At 45.6% G+C, this 21,447-nt stretch overlaps 2 protein-coding genes across 3 annotated transcripts in view; both read right to left on the bottom strand.

The window, feature by feature from the left end:
* The window catches only part of TRIM33 (tripartite motif containing 33), a 36,526-nt gene extending 19,446 nt beyond the window's left edge, over positions 1-17,080 (bottom strand). For both annotated transcript variants that reach the window (XM_056511339.1, XM_056511338.1), the window contains exons 1-5: positions 16,635-17,080; positions 6,205-6,323; positions 5,188-5,335; positions 2,970-3,102; positions 37-153 (exon numbers count right to left, since the gene is read on the bottom strand). In XM_056511339.1, the coding sequence (XP_056367314.1) occupies positions 37-153; positions 2,970-3,102; positions 5,188-5,335; positions 6,205-6,323; positions 16,635-17,070 (953 nt within the window). In that variant the 5' untranslated portion in view covers positions 17,071-17,080. The remainder of the gene's footprint in view (positions 1-36; positions 154-2,969; positions 3,103-5,187; positions 5,336-6,204; positions 6,324-16,634) is intronic.
* A 1,124-nt stretch (positions 17,081-18,204) lies between these two features.
* On the bottom strand, positions 18,205-21,411 carry BCAS2 (BCAS2 pre-mRNA processing factor). The gene is made up of 7 exons (XM_056511471.1): positions 21,225-21,411; positions 21,057-21,149; positions 20,733-20,803; positions 20,447-20,608; positions 19,711-19,761; positions 19,116-19,196; positions 18,205-18,630 (listed from the first exon to the last, which is right to left on the bottom strand). The coding sequence occupies exons 1-7, from the start codon at positions 21,315-21,317 to the stop codon at positions 18,501-18,503; spliced, it is 681 nt and encodes a 226-aa protein (XP_056367446.1). The 5' UTR covers positions 21,318-21,411; the 3' UTR covers positions 18,205-18,500.
* Between the last annotated feature and the right edge of the window lie 36 nt (positions 21,412-21,447).

Genomic DNA, 21,447 nt, shown 5'->3' on the forward strand with positions numbered 1-21,447 from the left:
AGGAAAAGTAATAGCTGATCATTCTGGGGAACTCACCTATTTTGAACTTGGGCAGCTGCAAAATTTACATAATTCTTCTTCTCAAGAAGTTTGGCCAACAGGTTCTCAATTGCACCCTTCTGGTTCTGAAAAGCTTCTTCCAGGAACTGGTACCTTTTCAACAAGAGAAGACACTGCTTACCAAGGGCAGTGGGCTGGAACTCAGGGCTCCCAGGTCAGGTGCAAAGCCATGAAATTTTGTATAAATACAACAAAACACCAAGAAAAATCTGATTTTGAATACTCTGACCAGTGTGTGAAATGTTTAAGGGCTGATAAAGTCCCTTGCTACTGGCCAGGAGACTGAGCCTCTGTGGGAAATTATCAATTCCAACCACAGGGATGCACTCCCTGTTTCCCAGGAGAGCAGGTTATGGAACAGGAAACCCAAAGTTTGATGAGGAAAATGCACCAACAGCTTAAACATTAAAGGATACAAACCCTCCCTAAACTATCCCAAATTCCCCAGATTTTCAGCTGAGATGACACTGATCATATTTGACTGCATTTATTTAATCTGAAGAAAATTTCCCTATTAAAAAACTTCAAGTTTTTTCCACCTCTTCTACTTCCAAGTGAAGAACATTCCCTTCCAAGCTCTTCAACTCAACACCTGCTATCAAAGGTACTTCATCTGAAAAGAGGATAAGTACCAACAACTGAGGGAAAATAACAGGATTAGGTACTTTTCCCTAAAATATTGGAATTGAGAAGGCCACAGAAGGAAAATGCCTCTGCTGAAAATGGTAAAGGGGAATTAAAGCAGCTCCATGAATTTCCATCTTTTCAGATTAACTGCTCAAAATCTAGGATTCCCAACAGTCACTTGCTAAGTCTTGTTCTTTGCAATAAATAAACTTCATGCTTCTGAAATGTGATTTGTTAACAACAGGGAAAACTTAAGCTCCCAGAAGACCTTGGCAATGCTTTCCCAATATTCTAATTGGCAAAAAACTCCTGCAATTAATGAAGCATTTTATAAGGTGCATTAGAAACAACTTATACCATGTCCAAAAAAAAATGAAAAAGAAAGTAGTGCTGTCTTCTGCCACAATCTAGAACATTACAAAAAGACTGCCTGGATTGTCATCAAACTCCCAGCAAGACAGTTTTTTATTGAAATGATTCACAGCCATGATAACAGGGACTCAGATAAAGAATGTCATTCACAACAAAAACAACTCTGCTCCTGTTAATTCAGTTTGTACCAGCAACAGACAAGTCTGAACTCCAAGAGTTCAGATTCCTCAGTCTCAGTGTTGAAATTTTGGTTTTTCTAAGAACAGTCTAAAGCTCTTGCAGACAACAGCATGAGATTTTAGATACTATAATACAAAAAATGTAGCACTCCTAAAGCCCAAAGACAGCAAAAATTGAAATGTTTGGGAGCTGCTAATTTTCTGAAATTATTTTCACTAAGTTCAAAATTTTATTTCCACTTGAAGGAGAAATTAAAAATCTACATTCAGCTTGTACTGCTAAAATTTTGTTGTAGCTCTTGCTACAGCCAAAATACTTTTCTTTTTTCAGTATTGTACTTCCAGCTTCCCAAGTGTGTGGACTAGAAACTACCCAAATTAGAGGAATCACACAGCATCAGGCTGTAAAAGAACTGTCAGCTTTCTACAGAATCCCCAAAATCCCTGCCCATGACAGAGGTGGAACTGGATGATCTTTAAGGTCCCTTCCAACCCCAAACCATTCTAGAATTCAGACTGAAACTCTGAATATTGGACCATGGAGCTGCTGGAATGGAGATTCACCCTCCTTTGGTGTCAACCATTAGGATTTCAGGTAAGAATTAAACAGGGGATTAAAAGCAATTCTTTTTCCATTTGGCATGATTCTCCAGAAAATCTCAGCTGCACTTCAGCAAAGCAGTGCCTTTATCATCTGTAACTGACACCTGCACACAGAACCATATGGAAAAGAATATTCTGGAAAAAAAAGCATGGTAAAAACAATGAATTCTTCTGGAAGAGCACAGATAAATAGGACAAGATCCATCTGTTAATCCATTAGCAACATGCACAAAACAGATGCAAAGAATCCAACTAGACCAAGTTAATGAATATATCCCAGGAGAGCACCCTCTGTGACAGGGGAGTCACTCAGGATATTTCTGATCAAGCCTATGAAAGAAGAGAGCAGGAATATTTCAGGATGTTAATATTTTAATAATAATTTCAGAAGTAAAAGTTCACCACAGGTTGCTGAAGCAGTTTGAGAATAATCCCTGCTCTGAGAAAAACAACATTAAATTCAATATTACACCTTTACAGAGGAGAGTTAAGGAAAAGCAGTGGTGCAGTGTATTATCCCCAGATTCTCTGTTTCAACACTGAAAAATATTTGTTCAGACATTCAAACAATTACATGACAGAGCTGCTAAAGAGAAGGAAGTTGAAATGTGTCTTAAGGGGTTCCAACTCTTTTTCTAGCAGAGGCAAACCCAGCATTTCTTTTTTACCTGGAATGAGGCAACTTTTAATCAGCTAAACCCAAACCATTTTTCTCCTCTGCAAGAGAAGAATATACTAATGTAAGAGGCAAAATTTAGACTTTCCTTTCCAAAATTCCCCTAAAGACTGTTGCACAATCAAACATGCCCTTTCAGAAAATAACCTCACCCATGACTCACTCTATCACTTTTGCTTCTTTTACAGCACCAGGTGTTCAGGGCTGCAGGAATTTCCACTCAAGTCCTGAACACAGTGACAGCACTGGGAACAGCCAGACAAATTAACCAAAAAAATTAGTTTGATCTTAAAGAGACTTTGGCCAAAGTTCAACCAAGTTTCCATCACTCCACACAGGTTCTCCTTTGCAAGGGATGGTTTCAGTCCAACATGCAGCAGAATTTCCAACACAACCAGTTCACATCAATGCCAATTCATCCAGCACAGGAGTTAAGATGGGAATATTTGTACCTGTGTTCTTTGTGCTCCAGCAGCTGACAGTCTCTGCAGGTCAGCCTGTCACAGGTTTCACAGAAAAGTTTTAACTGCTCTTGTTTGTGAACAGGGCAGAAAACAGGACGTTGACCAGATGCTCCCACAGCCTCTGTTTTTAAAAATAAACCATTTGTGTAGTTTAAAATAAAATTTAGACAATCTGAAGAACAAAACAACTAACTTGCAGTAACAACCAAGAACTTGTTCTCACACTGAAGTTCCTGTGAGTACCAGGGGTTGGACCTGATGATCTCAGAGGTCTTTCCCAACCTTCATGACTGTGTGCTTGACAGTGCCAGAGGTTAAGAACTGTTTTCACTTTATTCATTCAAGGACAAGGAGAAATTCCTCTTTTCTCACCCAAAAGGCCCTGCAAGACTGCACACAAACACCAGCACAGTGTGTGTGCTTATAAAGATTTCATTACATACAATCTCCCCTCTGACACACTGAAGGATGGGTCAAACCTCTCAAACCTTTTTACCCCATGGGATTTCCAGGTTATCCCTTCACTTACACACCTCATTTAGTCAAACACAACTGAAGTGGGAACTGCAAAGCAAATGCTGCCTGTGTTAAGAGTTACTTAAACCCCCAAATAACAAATAATGGCAAAAAATAATTCTGGGTTTACTAAAAAAGTGTTGCACAGTGTTCTGGAGATATTTGGAGCTTAGCAAAGAGGAAAGCAGCCTTTGGAAGGTACAGCAGGTAGGGTTTAAAACATGAACATTTCCTTCACTCTCTGTTTCTGAAGCTGGTTCTGTCATGCAATTACTGTAAACAGATGGTGAACCTACAGCTGCCACTCACTGAGATAAATTTCAAGTCTCCAGGGCACAGGCCTGAGTATAAGAATAAAAAAAAACCATGACAGACCCTTCCCCACAATCACAAAAAATAAAATTCTGATAGAAAGTTTATTTTATTGGAACAGTCACTTCAGCCCTTTCCCAGCAGGTATCAAAGGGAAAGCTGAGCTGAAATATCACACTGAGAGTCACAATTTAGCATTCCTTGTAAAAACATCAGAAATTCTTTCTTGGTCCCTATAATTTGATTGAATTTAAGGACTTCTCATCTATGAGGCTTAATACATTTAATCTTATAGGGATAATATTTCTTATTAAAAATATTCATGAAGACAGAAAGAGAAGCTTCTCCAAAATGAGATTTATTTGATAGAGCAAATGAAATAAGATCCTTGTCTAAAAGAACTAAGCTCAACAGCAAACTTTTTAAACTATTAAACAATTTTCAGAAAGAAAAATAGTGTTTGTTCCTTTGAAGGGATACAACAAAGCAATTATAAAGATCTTAATTTCATTTTAAATGAATTTAAGTGAAGAGAGCAGTGTTGAGATCTCTCTTCCTCAATATGATCATTCTTCAGACACATCCAAATTGTGGAGAACCTGCAAATCTTTAAATCAGAACTTTTAACCCATTTACAAATAGAATTTTCAAAGCTAAAATTCAGACAGCCTGGACCTGTTTGGAGAACATTTTCCACATTACCTCAACAGGTATAAATGATAAAATCCAGATAGCCTGGACCTGTTCTGAGATGATTTTCCACATTACTTCAATAGGTTCCAAATTATATATAATCAAACAACAGTCTAAGAATTTCTAATAAGAGTGCTCACCTGAACAAACCCTACACACACTTCACATATTAAAATTTGCTGAGAGATTAAACCCAAAATAGATTCAAATTCCACATTTATTCAGCAATATCAATACAAGTAACACCATATATTGAAGGGAACTATAAACTTATATATACACATTTCTACAGGGAGAACTGCAATTGCTTCTTGTAACAAAATACAGCAAAATGTGTCATTTCATCTCCTTGGACAATGGGTAAGATTATCAAAATGCCACTGCTCTCCAGATTCCAACCCCTCCATTTAGTTACTTGTTCTAGTAAAACAGAAGTTTATTAAGAATGGACCTAAATCCTTTCCAAAGGCATTGCACATCAAACTGCACAAAGCATCACTGTTATAAATTTAGTTTTTCCTCTGTTTTTCCAGCTACTAATTTTGCACTGGTAACTTTTTACTGTGCTTTTCCCAAATCCTGGGGGGGAAAACACAGAGAGCTGGTTGTTACCTCCATCATCTTTTAACATCTAAAGAGAAAAAGCTCTTGGAACAGGCAGGACAAAGTGAAACCCAACACTCACCTGATGACACATCCTCTTTTTTCCTGATCATGTGATCTTTAGTAAACTTTACTCGCTGGTGAGCTTCTATGCAGGTCTTGCACAGCCACTCCCCACACTCCACACAGAATCCCACAGCACTGGCATTGTCCTCACAGCTGGTGCACACCTGCAGGAGAAAAGGAACCAGAATTGTTCTGGGAAGCACTGACAGCATCAGAGAGCACTAAGGGGTGGGGGAAAAGCACCAGAATTGTTCTGGAGAGCACTGATAACCCCAGAGAGCACTAAGGGTTTAGGGAAAAGGCACCAGTGTCATTTTGGGGAGCATTGACAGGACCAGAGAGAAGAGGAGGGGTGGGGAAAAGGCACCAGAATTTTTCTGGGGAGCACTGACAGCCCCAGAAATCAGAGCAAGGCTGGGGAAAAGGCACCAGAATCGCTCTGGGGAGCATTAATGTCCCAGAAATCAGAGCAGGGTTGGGGAAAAGGCACCAGAATTATGCTGGGGAGCACTGACAGCAACAGAGAGCAGAAGGGATCAGGGAAAAGGCACCAGTGTTGTTTTGGGGAGCATTGGCAGCCCCAGAAATTACAGGAGGGGTGGGGAGGAGGCACCAGAATTGTCCTGGGGAGCAGTGACAGCCCCAGAGAGCAGAGGAGGGGTGGAAAAAGGGCACAAGAATTGTTTTGGGGAGCACTGACAGCCCCAGAGAGCACCAAGGACTGGGGAAGAGGCACCAGAGTTGCTCTGGGGAGCACTGATGTCCCAGAAATCAGAGGAAGGTTGGGGAAGAGGCACTTGAGTTGCTCTGGGGAGCACTGACAGCCCCAGAGAGCACAAAGGATTGGGGAAGAGGCACCAGAATTATGCTGGGGAGCACTGACAGCCCCAGAGAGCAGTGGATGGTTGGGGAAAAGGTCCCAGGATCGTTCTGGGGAGCACTGACACCCCAGGAATCAGAGGAAGGTTGGGGAAGAGGCAGCAGAATTCCCCTGGGGAGCACAGACAGCCCAGCAGCCCAGGCTGGTCCCTACCTGCTCTGACTTCTCGTCGGAGCTGCTGGGGCTCTCCGAGGTGTCCTTCACAAAGTAATTGTCCACCAGGTCGATCTGGCGGCACTCCTGGCGGCAGATGGGGCACCGGATCACCCCCACTGCAAAACAACAATTAATCCCAAAAAACCTCCACAAAAGGATCACTCACCTAGCTGGGATAATTTCTACATCGTATTCAGTTTTTCCTATTTATTTCTTCCCCAAAAATCCTATATTTTTAGCAAAGCCATTTGTTGTCCTCAAGCAAATATTTAGTTTTTCTCTGTTCATTTTAGATTATGAAACTCAAGACACTTGGGGTTTTTAAAATAATTTTTTAGTGGTCCAGCCTGTCTCAAGACAAGCATTAAGAGGCTGTGCCCAGACAGCTGGGGTGACCTCAGTGATGTTCCTGAAAACCCCATGGCAGTAGCATGTCCCAGTGTTCGCCCAGGAAGATTTCTAATATCAATTTCCATGAAGTCAGAGAGGCAGATGAAGCAATAAAATACCAGCATCCTGCTTTAATATCCTTTGTAATCACTAAATTAGTTTTAAATCCTCAGCAGAGCTGCAAAGAAGTTACTACATGAAAAAAACTGACATTTAAAAGATGTCTACAAACAACCCCCATAAAGGGTTGGAAACTTATTTATAACCCAGGTAGTGGCTCACACTTCACATAAGTGTCATTTGATCTTAAATCAAATTCCTATACAATTTATTGAGAATATAATCTTCAAGAAGCTTTCCAAGCCATTTGGATATTTTTATACACTAAAACAACTTTGAGAAGTGTAATTAAATGAGGCTCAGCTCCTTTGTGGATATTCAATTAGGACAGTAGGACTCATTTCAGGGAGATTAATTACATTAGTAGTGGAGTAGTATTAATTTTTTCAAGTGCTAAAATTAATGATGGCTTCAGAACACAAGAGATTCACTGCAGAGTAACAATAATCCAACTAAAAATTCCCTGTCTCATCAAAGCAAACACATCTCAAGAGCAGAATATGAAAAATAACCAGTACTGAAGCAGCTACACATACAAGAGCTTTGACACACAGTGAAACCTTCCCCATATGCAGAACTTTGAGGTTTTCCTACAACTGAGACAAAATTCTTTAGGGAATAACTGCTAAAAGCCATCCAGCAGCTGATGTCATATACTTACAGAACAAAAATTTCAGATATTTACCATTAAAACTACTCCATCCAAACCAAACCCAACCCAAACTCGATTTTAGTGCTGCCTTGGGTCAAACACACAAAATATTATAAGAAAATAACAAAACAGAAGCAACTCAAGAGCTGTAGTATCTGACAGCAAGTCAAATTGCACAGATGAAAACCTCTTCCTTTAAGGCAATTTTTGGGTTGGTTTTAAAGTAGCCAAATCAATGAAAGCTGCAATAAAATCAAGCTTTTTGATCCAAGTGAGAGCCCACAGGCTGCATTCTGGCCAGGGATAATTCCACCTTGCTCTCTCAGCCCAACATCCAATTTTTGCACCTCCACACTCAAATAAAAGTGACACAAAGTGCCCCCAGTGTTCTGCACACACCTTAAGAGATCACAAGGTCTTGCAATCCTCATTTAGCACATTACACTCCTTTTTCACATCTCAACACCCTTTATTTCCAACAGCAGCTTCCTAATAATATATGAGCCACTAAACATCTCATATCCTGGTCTTTTAATCTAATAAAAAACAAATTACTGCAGCACCATTTGTACTAGAAAGTGAATGTACTGAAAAGATACAGATGTGGCTAATTTTGTGAGGCAGGAGGGAAAAGTAGAGAAAATCACACTGAAATAGCATTTACATAGAAAAAAGAAATTCTTAGCTGTCAAAACTTGAGATAATTTTGAGCTTACAAAGTTTATTGCAAAAAATCTAGTGAGAATGTATTTTAAGACAAACTGAGGTTCAAATGTTTATACAACCTCTGAGAAAAACAAGTTTTCACAGTCAGTTTCAATTACAAAAAACTTATATAAGAAAATAAAAGGAAATATAAAAGTATCATCCTATTTATACTCCAGCAGAATTCACTATGTTGTTTTTCTGCATCAAACAAATCAAACACATGAGTCCTGGTACAAACATTCCCACTGTAACTCTGCTTTCCAAAAGCATTAGCACATAGTAAAAATCACTGTTTAAAGATCAATCTTATTTTTTTAAATCACAGCTGAATTAGGATAAGATATATTCACACAAAGGATGAAGGTCAGGCTGGTTTATGATCTCTCTCAATCCTATTTATTACCATCAAGATTTCCTATGTCCTCAGAGATTCTTCATCATATTTTTGAGCTGTAAATTGTTGCTCCAGAGGTCAAGAGCAGCACTGAAGCAAAGAGCTGAGAAAAGGGAAGTTTCTTTCAGGAAGTTCTGAGCACACCACATGAAACCCTGCACTGAGGCTCTGAAACACTTGCTGCAGCAGTTCCTTTGTGCCACCAAAATCCTGCCCTCAGCATTAACTGCACCAACACAGTTGTGCTTCAGGTCCTGAAAAAAAGAACAATTCAGCACCCTAAAACTTCACCAGGTGCTCCTGTGGGCATCAGTGGTTCCATGAAGAAATTCAGGGAGAATTATCCTTCGGACCTAAAAGGCCACAGGAGATTATGAACTGTTTCACAGAGCTGCAGACAACAGCAGTGGTTTTCAAGCTTCTTTAGTTGTACTTCAGTGCACACCCTGCCCATTTCTCCACTTGTTTCTATCACACACCTCAAGTGTGTTAGACCTGTAACAACCTGAGCACAAATACTCATCACCCCCTTCCACAGCACCCTGGAGACACAGCTCTGCACATTTCCCTTATGTCCTATTCCAAATTAATCATTCAGCTCAGATCAGATTCTGCTTTTGGTCCCACACTTCTGCAGAACAGCAAAAATATTTCCAGTCATACACATTCCCTGGCCCCCATCTGCTCAGCCCAAATGGAGTTTTGTTTTTTCTTTCACCCTGCCTAAGGCTGCCTGAAGGGAGAAGCAGGAATGGGTTTTCTATCTGGAAATTTGGACTGTGAGTCAGGAAAAGCCTTCCTGGAACTGCCAGCCCTGCTGAAAGGGAGATGGGTTTCATCTCCTCACCTGAGCCATTTATCCCACCTGTGATTCAGGGAGGAAAGAGGCTCCCAGATTCCTTGTGCCAAACTCCCACAGAGCGTCCTGAGACACACAGAGCCTTTCAGGAGCTGAAACATGGGAATGTGGTCAGGGATGGATCTGCAGGAACCACAGGACCCTGCCCCTGGGAGCAGGGACAGAGCCACACTGAGGTAAATGGGAATTCTGGCACATCCAAGAATGATCCCTGTCCTGGGAAGTCACCCAAGGCAGGACATGCTGGTGAAACAAGGAGACAACAAGAGCCTTGCTGGAGGCCCCAGCTCTGCTGCCCTTCTCCCCAAGAACAGCCCAGGAGAAGGCTCAGCCCAGCAGGGAGATGCCAGCACACAGATTTCACTGCCAGTTACACAACTGCAGGCACAGCTCCTTGCACTGCTCATCAACCTCCTGACTTGCCAAAGACTTTAAGAACACTAATGAGAGCAGCATCTCTGTAATCCTTTTAACTGCTTATGGTGCAGACAAAGCACACTGAACTAGACCACAGGCATCAAAGCTTTCAGAAAGCACCAAACTGAAGTAAACTGAGGAGGAAAGTTGATTTTGTTTTCCTAAAAACAGACAGGCTGCTAAAAATCCTGCATCATAATCCAGCAGCAAATCACTATGAACACTGAAAAACCTCCAGATTTCAAGTGGAAGATGCTTTTAATCTACCACTCCCAACTCACACCTAAAGCTGCAACACAAGTATTTTTCTTAATTGTAACTAAGAACTCTGTGAATACCTTTTATATATTTAACACTTCCCAAAGGTAACTACATTCCTCTGAATGCATCTCAAAACAGGCAATTTTTACAACAGGCTTCATCTTGAACTAATTCCAAAAAGACAAATATTAAACACCTGCTTAGAATTGCTTTCTCCAGGCTGACATAACAATACCAAGGGTACTAAAACACTGCCAAGTTTCAAAGATGCCTGAGAGCTCCAGTGAAGGAAGGGGAAAGGTTGATTTCTCTGTATTTCCAGGATCAGAACAGAGACACTCCAGTGAAAGCTCATGTCAAGTCTCTGGCTGCTGCCCCCACTCCTGATATTCAGGAATCAGTGTGTGTTCAACTCATACCCATTGAGAAAATTCCAGTTTTTTTCTTGTGCAAAAACAATCTTCTCTGCTCCCTACCCATCCTTCTGGGCATTTCCTTCTGGAATTCCCCCAGATGTTTCAGAGACCAGTTCTACAACAACAAGGTTTCCTGAGCCAGTAAGAATTAACCTGTTCCCCCACCAAAGCCAATTACAACCATCCTCCTGATGTGGTTTTTTAGTTTTTGTTTACAAACACTACAGATGCCTCCTGGGAGAGAAAGGGGAGGTGGGGTGAAAGGAAAGGGGAACACACAGGAGCCATGGAAACTCATCTACTGCCTAAAACCACCACAGGAGCTAAAGCAAAATAAGGAACTTTTCTAAGAAACATCACACTGAGGGCTTCACATTCTCTTGTTGGCTTCAATCAACTTAAAATAAACACATCACAGCCCAACCCAGCCTCACTGAAATCTCACAGAGAACAAAAAGCAATAATGGAGTAATTAATAGAGCTATTGATCTGAATGAGGATGGAATGGATCTGATGAGATCATGGACATGAACAGGGGAGGGCAGAGCATGCACATGATGTACAAGATCCAAAAAACCCTTTGCACCTCAGCAGCACTCAATGGATCCTCTCCATCACTGGAACATCACAGAGTCCTTCCAGCAGTTCAAATTTACAAATACAAAATTTATTCAAACATTGATCCCAAACATTTGTGTTCCTAAACACCTCTATTTCCATACTAAAATTACTATTTTCATACGATTTGGCTCCTTTAGCATCAGCTCTGATGTGTAGCACAAAAATCTTTTATCAATTTTTTAGTTGCTTTGTAACATTCTGAGTATTGAATCTATAAAAAAAAAAGAGGATAAAGAAGTAACTTTGTCCTCACTTACTACCCTAAAATACAATGTTTGAAGTGTGTTATGGACAGCAAGTTGAACAGGAGTCAGCAGCACATCCTTCACAAGAGAGCAGCATGTCCCAGGCTGCAGGAGCAGGACAAGGACAGCCACCCCTCCTCCTGCTCAGCACTCCAGGAGCCCAGGCTGGGCCAGCACAGGGCTCCCAGCATGGCCAGACTCACACTGGGGCAAACCCAGCTCAGGCTGCTGTGAGGAGAGGGGCAGGGCTCACAGCAAAGGCTGTGAGGGCCAGCAGGAAAAGGGGATTCAGCTCCCCCATGGTCCAGGGATGGTCCAGGGATGGTCCATGCAGCCCTGCCCATCCCAGCACTCACCTGGAGCTCCAGGAACCTCCTGTGCTCCCCCACTGTCCATCCCAGCACTCACCTGGAACTCCAGGAACCTCCTGTGCTCCCCCACTGTCCATCCAGCCCTGCCCATCCCAGCACTCACCTGGAACTCCAGGAATCTCCTGTGCTCCCCACTGTCCATCCAGCCCTGCCCATCCCAGCACTCACCTGCACCAGGCTCCAGGAACCTCCTGGCCCCTCCTCCCACCAGACCTGCTCCGGGCTGGGGTGGGGCTGGACACACCTGGCCCTGCCACCCCACCTGATGCTCCACTCCAACCACATTTGTGCAAAAAATGGCTTCAAATCCTGCTGATATGGGTGAGACATCAACGAGCACAAGCCTAAAACTATCACATCATCCTCTGACCAAGCTCCCAAAACTCAGTTTCTGTCGAGCAAGCAGCATCACTGGAGACACCTGGTTCCACACACAGCTTTGGGTTGGGTGGCAATACCAGACTGATTCCCCCATAGAAGTGACTGGAAGATAATTAAAGCCCTCTCAGATGTTTACACTGCTACAACGACAATGAAACTTCCCAGTTCAGGAAATATTTGCAGGCACTTGTGCAATCCAGTAACTCCAGGTTCCGTTCTGGGCTCAGGCTTGGCAGGGGATCAGCCCTCTCAGGAATGAATCTCTGCCAGGACCCATTTATTGGGTGAGAACTCCAATAGTAATTACTCCACGTGTATAATATTTATTTCTCTCAGTGCTGCAAGGGTCCAAGCATGTTTCTGCACAGCCATACATCAGAGCCCTGCTCTAATTTCAGTGATTAGACCTTGAAACAAACCCTCACAGGTCAAGGGAGTGACACTATCAGATTGAAATCTGTCAGAATAAAAATACATTTTTAAAAAAATTAACTGCTTTCAAGGTCCACTCCTAACTCAGCTTTTCTGTTTTTTGGACAAACCTTGATTATATCATTATATATATATAAAACTGACAATACATTATATTCAATAAGAAAAAGAAATGTTCTTGTTCAACAGCTGCCACAGACATTCTTACTAAAATAACACATGCCTTAATGTTCTCAGATGGAAATATTTTACAATACATTATTAATTTAGACTGAAATTTAAGTTTCACAGCAAGACTTTTATTAAGTCCAGAATATGAACTGAACATTTTCCAGAACTCATGCTGGGCTCCAGCATATATTCATATATTCACTTATTAACACAGGAGAAAAGAATCAAGAGAGTGCAGGTGATGTCTACTCATATCCAGTTTAATAAAACTTAATATACTGCATTCACACAGCTTAAACAGCCTTATTTGATGCAGGAATTTTTATTCTTCTAGACTGAAAATACAGTAACTACCACCAAACTCAGTGTAAGGGACATGTCACATCCTCACACACTTAAGACCTTTTATGTCCTCCTTTCACAAATTAAAAAAACAAAAAACACTTTAGGTGTGATAATTAAACACAGCAACACTGGGCACAGGAGCTGAATTCAGCACATCAAACCAATTTATGGTACCACACACCACAGCTCTGGGTAGTAAATATGTTGTTCCTCAGTTTACACACACAACCAACCGTGGAGGTTTTTCAGCTCGTTTGGTTTTTCAGCCTAATTGTAACTGTGACATTCCCAAGGAGCTGGGAGAGTCCCAAGCTCTCTCCACTGAGATAATCATCTTAAGAGAGATTGTAAATATCTCATCCAGGCAGTGAAACCACAAAACAACCTCTCCTCCAGCAGCAGGAGCAGCAGTGGGTGCAGGAAAAGCTGTTTTACAGTATCTGTTACAGTCTGAGATCTCTAACTTAGAAATCAGTTTTGCTTTGGTTTTTTTTTTTTGGTTTTTTTTTTTTTTTTTTGTTTGTTTGTTTTTTGTTGTTGTTTTTTTTTTTTGTTTTGTTTTGTTTTTTGTTTTTTTTTTTTTTTTTTTTTTTTTTGTTTGTTTGTTTTTTTGGTTTGTTTGTTTGTTTGTTTGTTTTTCCCAGAATACTGTGATACAATGCAGGCATTTTCTTGTAACCTGTCCAACCTGAGAGGAGAAGTCCAGCTGAACAGCTGAAACACCACTACAAAATCATCTACCCACCAAATAAAATGCACATTCCCATCACCAATTAGGACATTAAACTGAATATGAGATGCTACTTCTCATTTTAAACAAATACATACGTTTTATATATAAATATATAAATAAATATATATATTATTTATATATTAAATATATAAAACAAGAATCATCTATTTTTTCTCTACATAAATGTAATCAACAGCAAAATAAAACTCTTTCACCAGCACAACAGGTATGAACCCACCAAGTACTTGTTTTAATACAGCAAGCCACAACTTTGGGTAATTCTTTTAAGCTTTAGTCAGGGCTCCTCTAACTTTCAGGAACTGAGATGATTCTTCTGCCTTCTTCAGCAGTGGAAGCCTGGCAGGAGCAGAGATGCTGATCCAGACACAACATCACTCTCTCCAGCAAAGGTGCAGTCACTCTAAGGACTGCTCTGCAGTCACCAACCTCACACTCCATTTCCACAGTTTTTACCCAATATATACACATATTTTAAGTCCTGACAGCTCTCACTGAACAAATTCTGAAATTAAGAAAGCAACATGGAAAATATCACCTGTGCTTCTCTGGTCTAGGTGAAGAGATGCTGAAGGACAGCAGGGACACAATCAGCAAGGAGAGCCTGCAGCAAAGTGTAACCTGCCTCAGCTACAGCTACAGGTACCACTTCTCTTTCATTCTTCCTTCATGTAAAAGCACCTGCTCCTCACGAAGGAGACTTGAGAATCAGCAGAAGTGGAAGTAACACTTCAGACTCTGTGACTACCAAAACAGGGAAGGAACCTGTGTGACTAAGCACTGTGGTGCTTCTTAGGAGGCTCAGAATGTCCATTTTCTGTCTGATTGACTGGTACCATCTCCTGAGCCACTCAAGTGATTCCACTCTCGAGGTGCAGAGCTGCCCACAACAATGGTCCGTGGCCCATCCTCAGCTGAGCTGCTGCCAGTTCCTGTCCAGCACAGCTGGATGCACAGCTGGATCACACTACAGGACACTCCCACAATCCCACAACAGCCGGGGTTGGAAGGCAGCTCTGTGATCACCCAGTCCAACCCCCTGCCGAGGCAGCTCACCCGGAGCAGGGACACAGGAATGTGTCCAGGTGGGTTTGGGATGTGGCCAGAGAGGGAGACTCCACCCCCTCCCCGGGCTGAGCTCCAGTGCTCTGCCACCCTCCACAGAAAGAATTTCTTGTGTTATTATTTATGGCCATTGCTCCTTGTTCTGTCCTGGCACCACTGAAAAGGGCCTGACACCATTCTCTGATCCACCCTGGAAATATTAACAGGGACTGATGGGATCCCCTCTCAGTCTTCCCTTCTCCAGACTAGCCAGGCCTCTCCTCACAAGAAAGATGCTCCACTCCCCTGCACCTTGCTCACATCATCTAAAACCTCTTATTGCAACAATCCAAGCATGAAGTCTTTCTACATTGAAGCACAGCAACAAGCATTCTTAAAATGTGTACACAGTGGTTCCCACACCTGTATCCTACTGACACAACAGGACTCAGATAATCCTGCTAATTGCTAATAAAATAAATCCTGATTCCCAAGTTCTGTGTATGGCACTGGCACATCACTGCCCTGGCACAGGGCGCCCAGAGCAGCTGTGGCTGCCCCTGGATCCCTGGCAGTGCCCAAGGCCAGGCTGGATGGGGCTGGGAGCAGCCTGGGACAGTGGAAGGTGTCCCTGCCATGGCAGGGGATGGGACTGGATGAGCTTTAAGGTCCCCTCCAAACCAAATCACACTGTCACTCTGTGATATAACACAAAATGTAGAATCTGAAATTTAAAAACGTGGATCACAAGACCATCTCAGTGCTTCACTAAGTGAAATGTCAAACTATATTTAAGACATCATCTTTGTAAAACCGATGAACTTTCTAAGTTCACATCCAGGATGGACTTCTGAACAGTCTGGATGAAAAAATCTCTACCACGCCAGGTTAATTCCTTCACTGGGGAACACAAGAAAGCTTTATTGCAAAGATGTCACCAAACAAGGTCTCCCTGACCATAGAGCCCATTTAGGACCTGCACAACCACTTACCAGGGCCCTACTTTGGTCTGTACGTGAGTCACCCCATCTAAAGCTCCAAAGCTTTTCAATTCCATCCCTGAACATATATTAGAAAAGAAAAACCAAACCCAAGCTGTGATTCTGATAAGAACACGTGGAAGGAGCAGAGTACTCCCGCTCCCTGGCACAAGTTCTGCCCAGGCAGAGCTGACAGACAGCACTGCACGGATTTATCTCAGCGCACACAGCGTTCCCACCTGGGCAGGTAACGCTGCAGCAACGCTCAGCCCGAACTTAACCAGACACGTTTTACCCCAGCGCTGTGGAACCGAGCAGCTGCCCTGCCCCTTCCTGACTCGCCTCCAGTGTCACCCCCGAGAGCCAAAACAAGAGAGAGAGGAGAGAATGACAGAACATTCGGGGTTAAAAGGGCCTTTAAAGGTCATCAGTGCCACGAGCAGGCACATCTCAGACTCGAGCCTGCTCCAGCCTGACACGGAATGTTTCCATCACCGCCCTGAGCAACTTGTTCCGCTGTTTGAACACCCTCATGGTAAATATTTCTTTCTTACGCTTCATCTAAAGCGATCCTGGTCAAGTTTAAAACCATTATCCCCGGTCCTACCGCAACAGGTGCTGCTGAAAAGTCTGTCCCCATTCTTATTACAGACTCCCTTCAGGCTCCGGAAGGGGCTTTAGGGTGTCCCCGGAGCTTCTTCTCCCTAGGCCGAACAACCCCGATCCGATCCCCCCAGCGTTCCCTCACAGCCGCTCCACCCCTCCGCCCGCTCCAACAGGTCCGCGCTGCGATGGAAACCCGCAGGACGCGACCCGCACCCCGAGCCCGCAGCGCCGCGGATCGGGGCCCGAGCGAGCCCCGCGCTCACCTTGCTGCACGTCGCCGTTGGCGCCGCCGGGCACGGGCACGCTGAGCTGGCGCTCGGGCTCGGGCAGGCAGCGGCGGCAGAAGGAGTGCAGGCAGGGCAGCAGCTTGGGCTCGGCCTCCCGCCGGCTCTGCAGGCTCTGCGCGCACACCGCGCACGTGTCCAGCAGCGAGAACGGCCCCGGGGCCGCGGGCGTCAGCGGCGGCACCGGGCTGGGGCCGGGCCCCGCCGCCGCTCCGGGCCCCGCCGCCGCCTCGGCCTCGGCCTCGCCGCCGCCGCGCTCCGCCGCCGCCGCCGCCGCCGCCCCGGGGCTCTCGCGCTCTTCGGGCGGCGCGGCGGAGGACGGCGAGCCCGCGGGAGGCTCCAGGCCGCCGCCGCCACCCGGCGCGGCCTCGGCGGCCGCGTCCCCACCGCCGCCGCCTCCTTTGTTTTCCGCCATGTTTCCTCCTTTGAACCCGACCCCGCTCCGCGCACGCTCCGCGTCACCGCGTCACCGGGCGGGACCGGGCGGGACCGGCGCCACGCACGCGCGCGCGCTCCCGCGGCAACGGCGCGGCCGGGAGGGCGGCCCGTGACGTCACCGGGAGGCGGGGCTCTGGGCTGTCACTGGGCCCAGCGGAGAGAGTCTATTGGGCCGCGCTGGCGGCTCCCAGCCAATGGACGGGAGCGGCCGGGACATGGCCACGCCCCCCGGGAACGGGAAACGGGGATGGGGAACGGAGCACCGGGAATGGGGAACGGAGCACCGGGAATGGGGAATAATGCACCGGGAATGGGGAACGGAGCCCCGGGAATGGGGAATAACGCACCGGGAGTAGGGAATAATCTACCGGGAATGGGAAACAACGCACGGGACTGGGAAATTCCCCCGTCGGGAGGGGAAATAACGCACGGAGAATGGGGAATAACCCACCGGGAACGGGGAACAAGGCACTGGGCTGGGGAATGCCCCGTCGGGAGGGGGAATAACGCACCGGGGTGGGGAATAACCCTTTGGGACGGGAAATGACACACACAGCCTGGGAAATAACCCCGGGGGAGGGGAATAACGCCTGAAGACCGGGAATACCCGTGGGGATGGGGAATAACGCACGGGGCCGAGGAATAACCCATAAGAATGAGGAATAACCCATTGGGGCAGGGAATACCCCATTGGGATGGGGAACAAAGCACTGGGGTGGGGATAATGGACAAGGATGGAGAATAGGGCACCAGGAGAGAAAATAGCAGAGCTGGATTGGGAATAACACACTGGGATGGTGAACAGAGCAGCGGGATGGAAATGGCACACGGGCATAGGGAAAAGAACACCAGGACATGGAGCAGTGCAGCAGGGTGGGGATCAGTGCGTGGGGACAGGGAACAGGGCAGGGAGAGGAGGAAGATCAGGAATAATGCCCTGGCACGAGGAACAGTGCAGGAGGAGGCAGCTGAGCCCCCTCTGTGGGCACTGCACACCCCAGTGCTGCAGAGACCTCCCCACCCCAAATTCCAGTTTCCCCCCACTGCCCCCTGGCCCAGCCACCTCCTCCACAGCTCCTGGGCCTTGGACACGAAGCAGAATCCAGACAAATAGCAAAACAGGATTTATTAAGGTGTAGGGGAAAATACAACACGAGTTCCTGCTTTAAGTATATAAAAAGTGAAACAATTCACAGTACATTTAATTGTGCCTATAATACATTTGAACAGGATGTTTTGAGTCCACCCTATCTCCTCCTAGAATTTGAAACAAGGGAAAGAAACAACAGAAATACCCTTTTACCACCTCACACAACTGCAACTAGAGGTGTCTACAGACACAGCATCTCCAAAGTGCCTGGTTTGTGGTTTTTGACACATGCTGCACTAAGAGAAGTCAGGATTAAGTCATTGAAAGTCTTGCTGGATATTCTCCTTGTTTGCTTCCCCATGCTGCTGCTTGATTTGTGAAATTTCATTTTCCAGCTGAACAATAGTTCGTTCAATCTCATAATTTTTACTGACAAGAGAGACCCACCTGGAAGGCAAAAGAAATACAAAGAGCATTTAAGTGTTATGTAATAGTCCTCTGGTTTATAATCAAGGACAACTATTGCTCCAAAGGAAGCAGAAATACCAAATAAAGCAGTGTTTTTCTTAGCACATGATAATCCTCAGTTGACATCAATGGTCATTTGAACCAAAGTGATAATGAATAATTTTTAACCCTGTTAAACCTGAAAAATTTAATGACTAGACTCATCCACTAACTGCCAATATTGAGATAAAGAAGTTTAAGATAACTTAGGAAATATGAAGTAGCTAATTAATATACCCTGTTCCCATCTTGATTCACTCAATCTCAGTAAATATAATATGGAACCAGACTACAAATACTTTAAATCACTTTCTGCAAAGCAAGAGTATCCTACAGTAGCATCAAAGGATCACTGAATTTCAAGTGGAAGAATTTCAAGTAAATTTCAACCTGTGGAGGGTTAACTGAGAAATGTCAATACTCACGTGGATTCCATCTCTCGCAGCTTAGCCCCAGCTGTGAGCTGCATGTTCTTCCTCTGCCAGTTCAGGTCTTGAATATTTTTTCTGAGGAGAAAAATATGTATTTTTATTTCCTCATTTCTTTAGCACCTGCAGTATCTGCTAATTTCCAAGTACAGTCAATCCCTAGAAGCAGTGCTAGAAAACATTTGTGTAGCCAGGACAACATCCAGATGGACAAACCCCAGTACAGGGTTCACAGAGAGCCCTGAGATAAATAAAAGGCCAAACCCAACATCAGGGAAGATGCCCTAACAGAGACAACTGCACATTAAATTATCAGTAGTGAAAAGAAAGTATTACTACATTTCAGGGAAGATTCCAGAAATCCAGAGCAGAGGTTCAAACAAATCAAACACAGAATTTTGAGTAGAATAGACATGATAAATATAACTGCTTGGGGAAGGCAGGGTCACATTTCTTAATTATTGTTTTTACTGGGTGTTTTTCCCTGTGACCATGGCAGCAGCCAGCATATACATCTTCCTTGGTATAGCTTGGGGGGAGAGAAAGTTTCACTTCTAATTTCAGTACAAAAATATAAATAAGAATGACCTACCTCAATTTCTGAAGCTCTTTCTGGGCTTGTTCTATCATATGAACCAGGTGCCTGATGACAGAATTCAAGAAAAGCATTAAAAACACACAAATGCTAAACAGCCCCATTTCACCTGACATTTAACTTCTCACAGTTAAGGATTCAATAAGCCCCTGCAACCCAAACACCTTGTCCCAGCCAGCAGATCCTTTACTTGCTTCCCTTCTCCTGGGCTCAGGAACCCTCTGCCTTCTCTCTGAGCTAAGTTTGGAATTCCTTTGGCCTATTCTTTTATCTAAGGCTCAGCCAACCCTTCTCAAAAGTGGACATTACCATTCTCTGTCTGGATTAGCCCCAGTGCTTCCTGCAGCCAGGAAAACTCTAAAACTTTTTCTTGGCTTTTGCAACAGCTTTATTAGGCTTTATTACAGATGCAGGCAAAGCCCAAGATCTGTAGTAACTCATCTAAATTTCCACGACTGAGTTACTCTTTCACAGGCCATCACTAGCCTTAATTAACACCCACTACCATCAACAGTAACCCACACCATTCAAGACTGGGATCTATTAAAACACATGCTTGTCTCTTGGCCACAGAGACAGCTTTGAGATCAGCCTCCTCTTTCACTCACAGCTCTCTCACAGAGGTTCAGCCATTCCAGGCTACATTCTAAAGATGCCCACTGGATTTACACACAATAAACACACAGAAATTCGACACAGAGCTTCGTGTTCAGCAGAGCAGCTGAGGCCTTACTCGTTGTACACCTTCCAGGCATTGCAGCCGTGCTGGGACATGAGCTCCAGGTTCTCAATGCGCACAGCCTGGTGCTCCAGCTGAGCCATGGAATTGTTCACACACTCCTGCCACGCCGTGATGTCGTTCTTCTGCCCGGAGGATGGGGCGGGCAGCTCGTACCTGCAAAGGGCACGGCTCACCTGGGGAACCGGGAACGGCTCAGCCAGGACACGGCTCACCCGGGACATCGGGCACGGCTCCCCTGGGATACCGGGCACGGCTCACCCGGGCCAGCCCCACTCACCTCTTCATGCTGAGCAGCTCCAGGGGCTGCCGGGCCGCCAGGCGCTCGAACTCGTTCCGCATGATCTCGGTCTGTGGGAAGGCAGCGGTGAGGGACAGGGAGGGGACCGGGGGCGACACAAGCGGGGTGTGGTGGGGAGGAGGGGGACAGGACACAAACGGGTAACGGGGGAGAGGCACAGGAGGGCTGCGGGGTGTGTGCGGGGAAGAACGGGGACAGGCGGGGTCTGCCACAGCCAGGGTACGGAGAGGGGACAAGCGGGGTGCGGGGCCGGGGCAGCCCTGCCGGGGCTGGGACCGGGACCGCCAGGCCGCCCCAGCTCACCTCGAAGGCGCTGTAGTCGTGCGCGGGCAGGTAGCTGAGGTAGTTCTTGGTCGGCCGGTACCGCCGCGTCTCCTCCTCCACCAGCGCCGCGGCCTAACGCACACGGGGCGTCAGGCGGGTCAGGCCGCCCGCCGCCCCCGCCCCTCCCCGGCCCGGCCCCGCACGCACCGCCTCCCGCACGCCCGGCGCCTCGTAGCCCTGGTCGAAGTAGGGCAGCGCATCCACCACCACGTCCCCGGCCACCAGCCCCGGGCCCGACATCTTGGCCGCGGCCGCGCGCACTGCGCGTGCGCAAGCACGTCACGCCCGGCGGGGCCGCACACGGCTCCGGCACAGGCCCCGCCCCTCCCGACACAAACCCCGCCCCCGGCACAGCCCCCGCCCCTCCCGG

The sequence above is a fragment of the Oenanthe melanoleuca genome, chromosome 26 (assembly GCF_029582105.1).
Source record: "Oenanthe melanoleuca isolate GR-GAL-2019-014 chromosome 26, OMel1.0, whole genome shotgun sequence".
NCBI lineage: Eukaryota > Metazoa > Chordata > Aves > Passeriformes > Muscicapidae > Oenanthe > Oenanthe melanoleuca.

What these genes read in the sequence shown, in the direction of transcription:
- BCAS2 (XM_056511471.1), bottom strand. Translation starts at nt 21,317, where the DNA reads ATGTCGGGCCCGGGGCTGGTGGCCGGGGACGTGGTGGTGGATGCGCTG. An exon ending in ACGACTACAGCGCCTTCGAG is followed by an intron (nt 20,804 to 21,056) that starts GTGAGCTGGGGC and finishes GCCTTCCCACAG; the next exon opens with ACCGAGATCATGCGGAACGA. An exon ending in GAGCTGCTCAGCATGAAGAG is followed by an intron (nt 20,609 to 20,732) that starts GTGAGTGGGGCT and finishes TGCCCTTTGCAG; the next exon opens with GTACGAGCTGCCCGCCCCAT.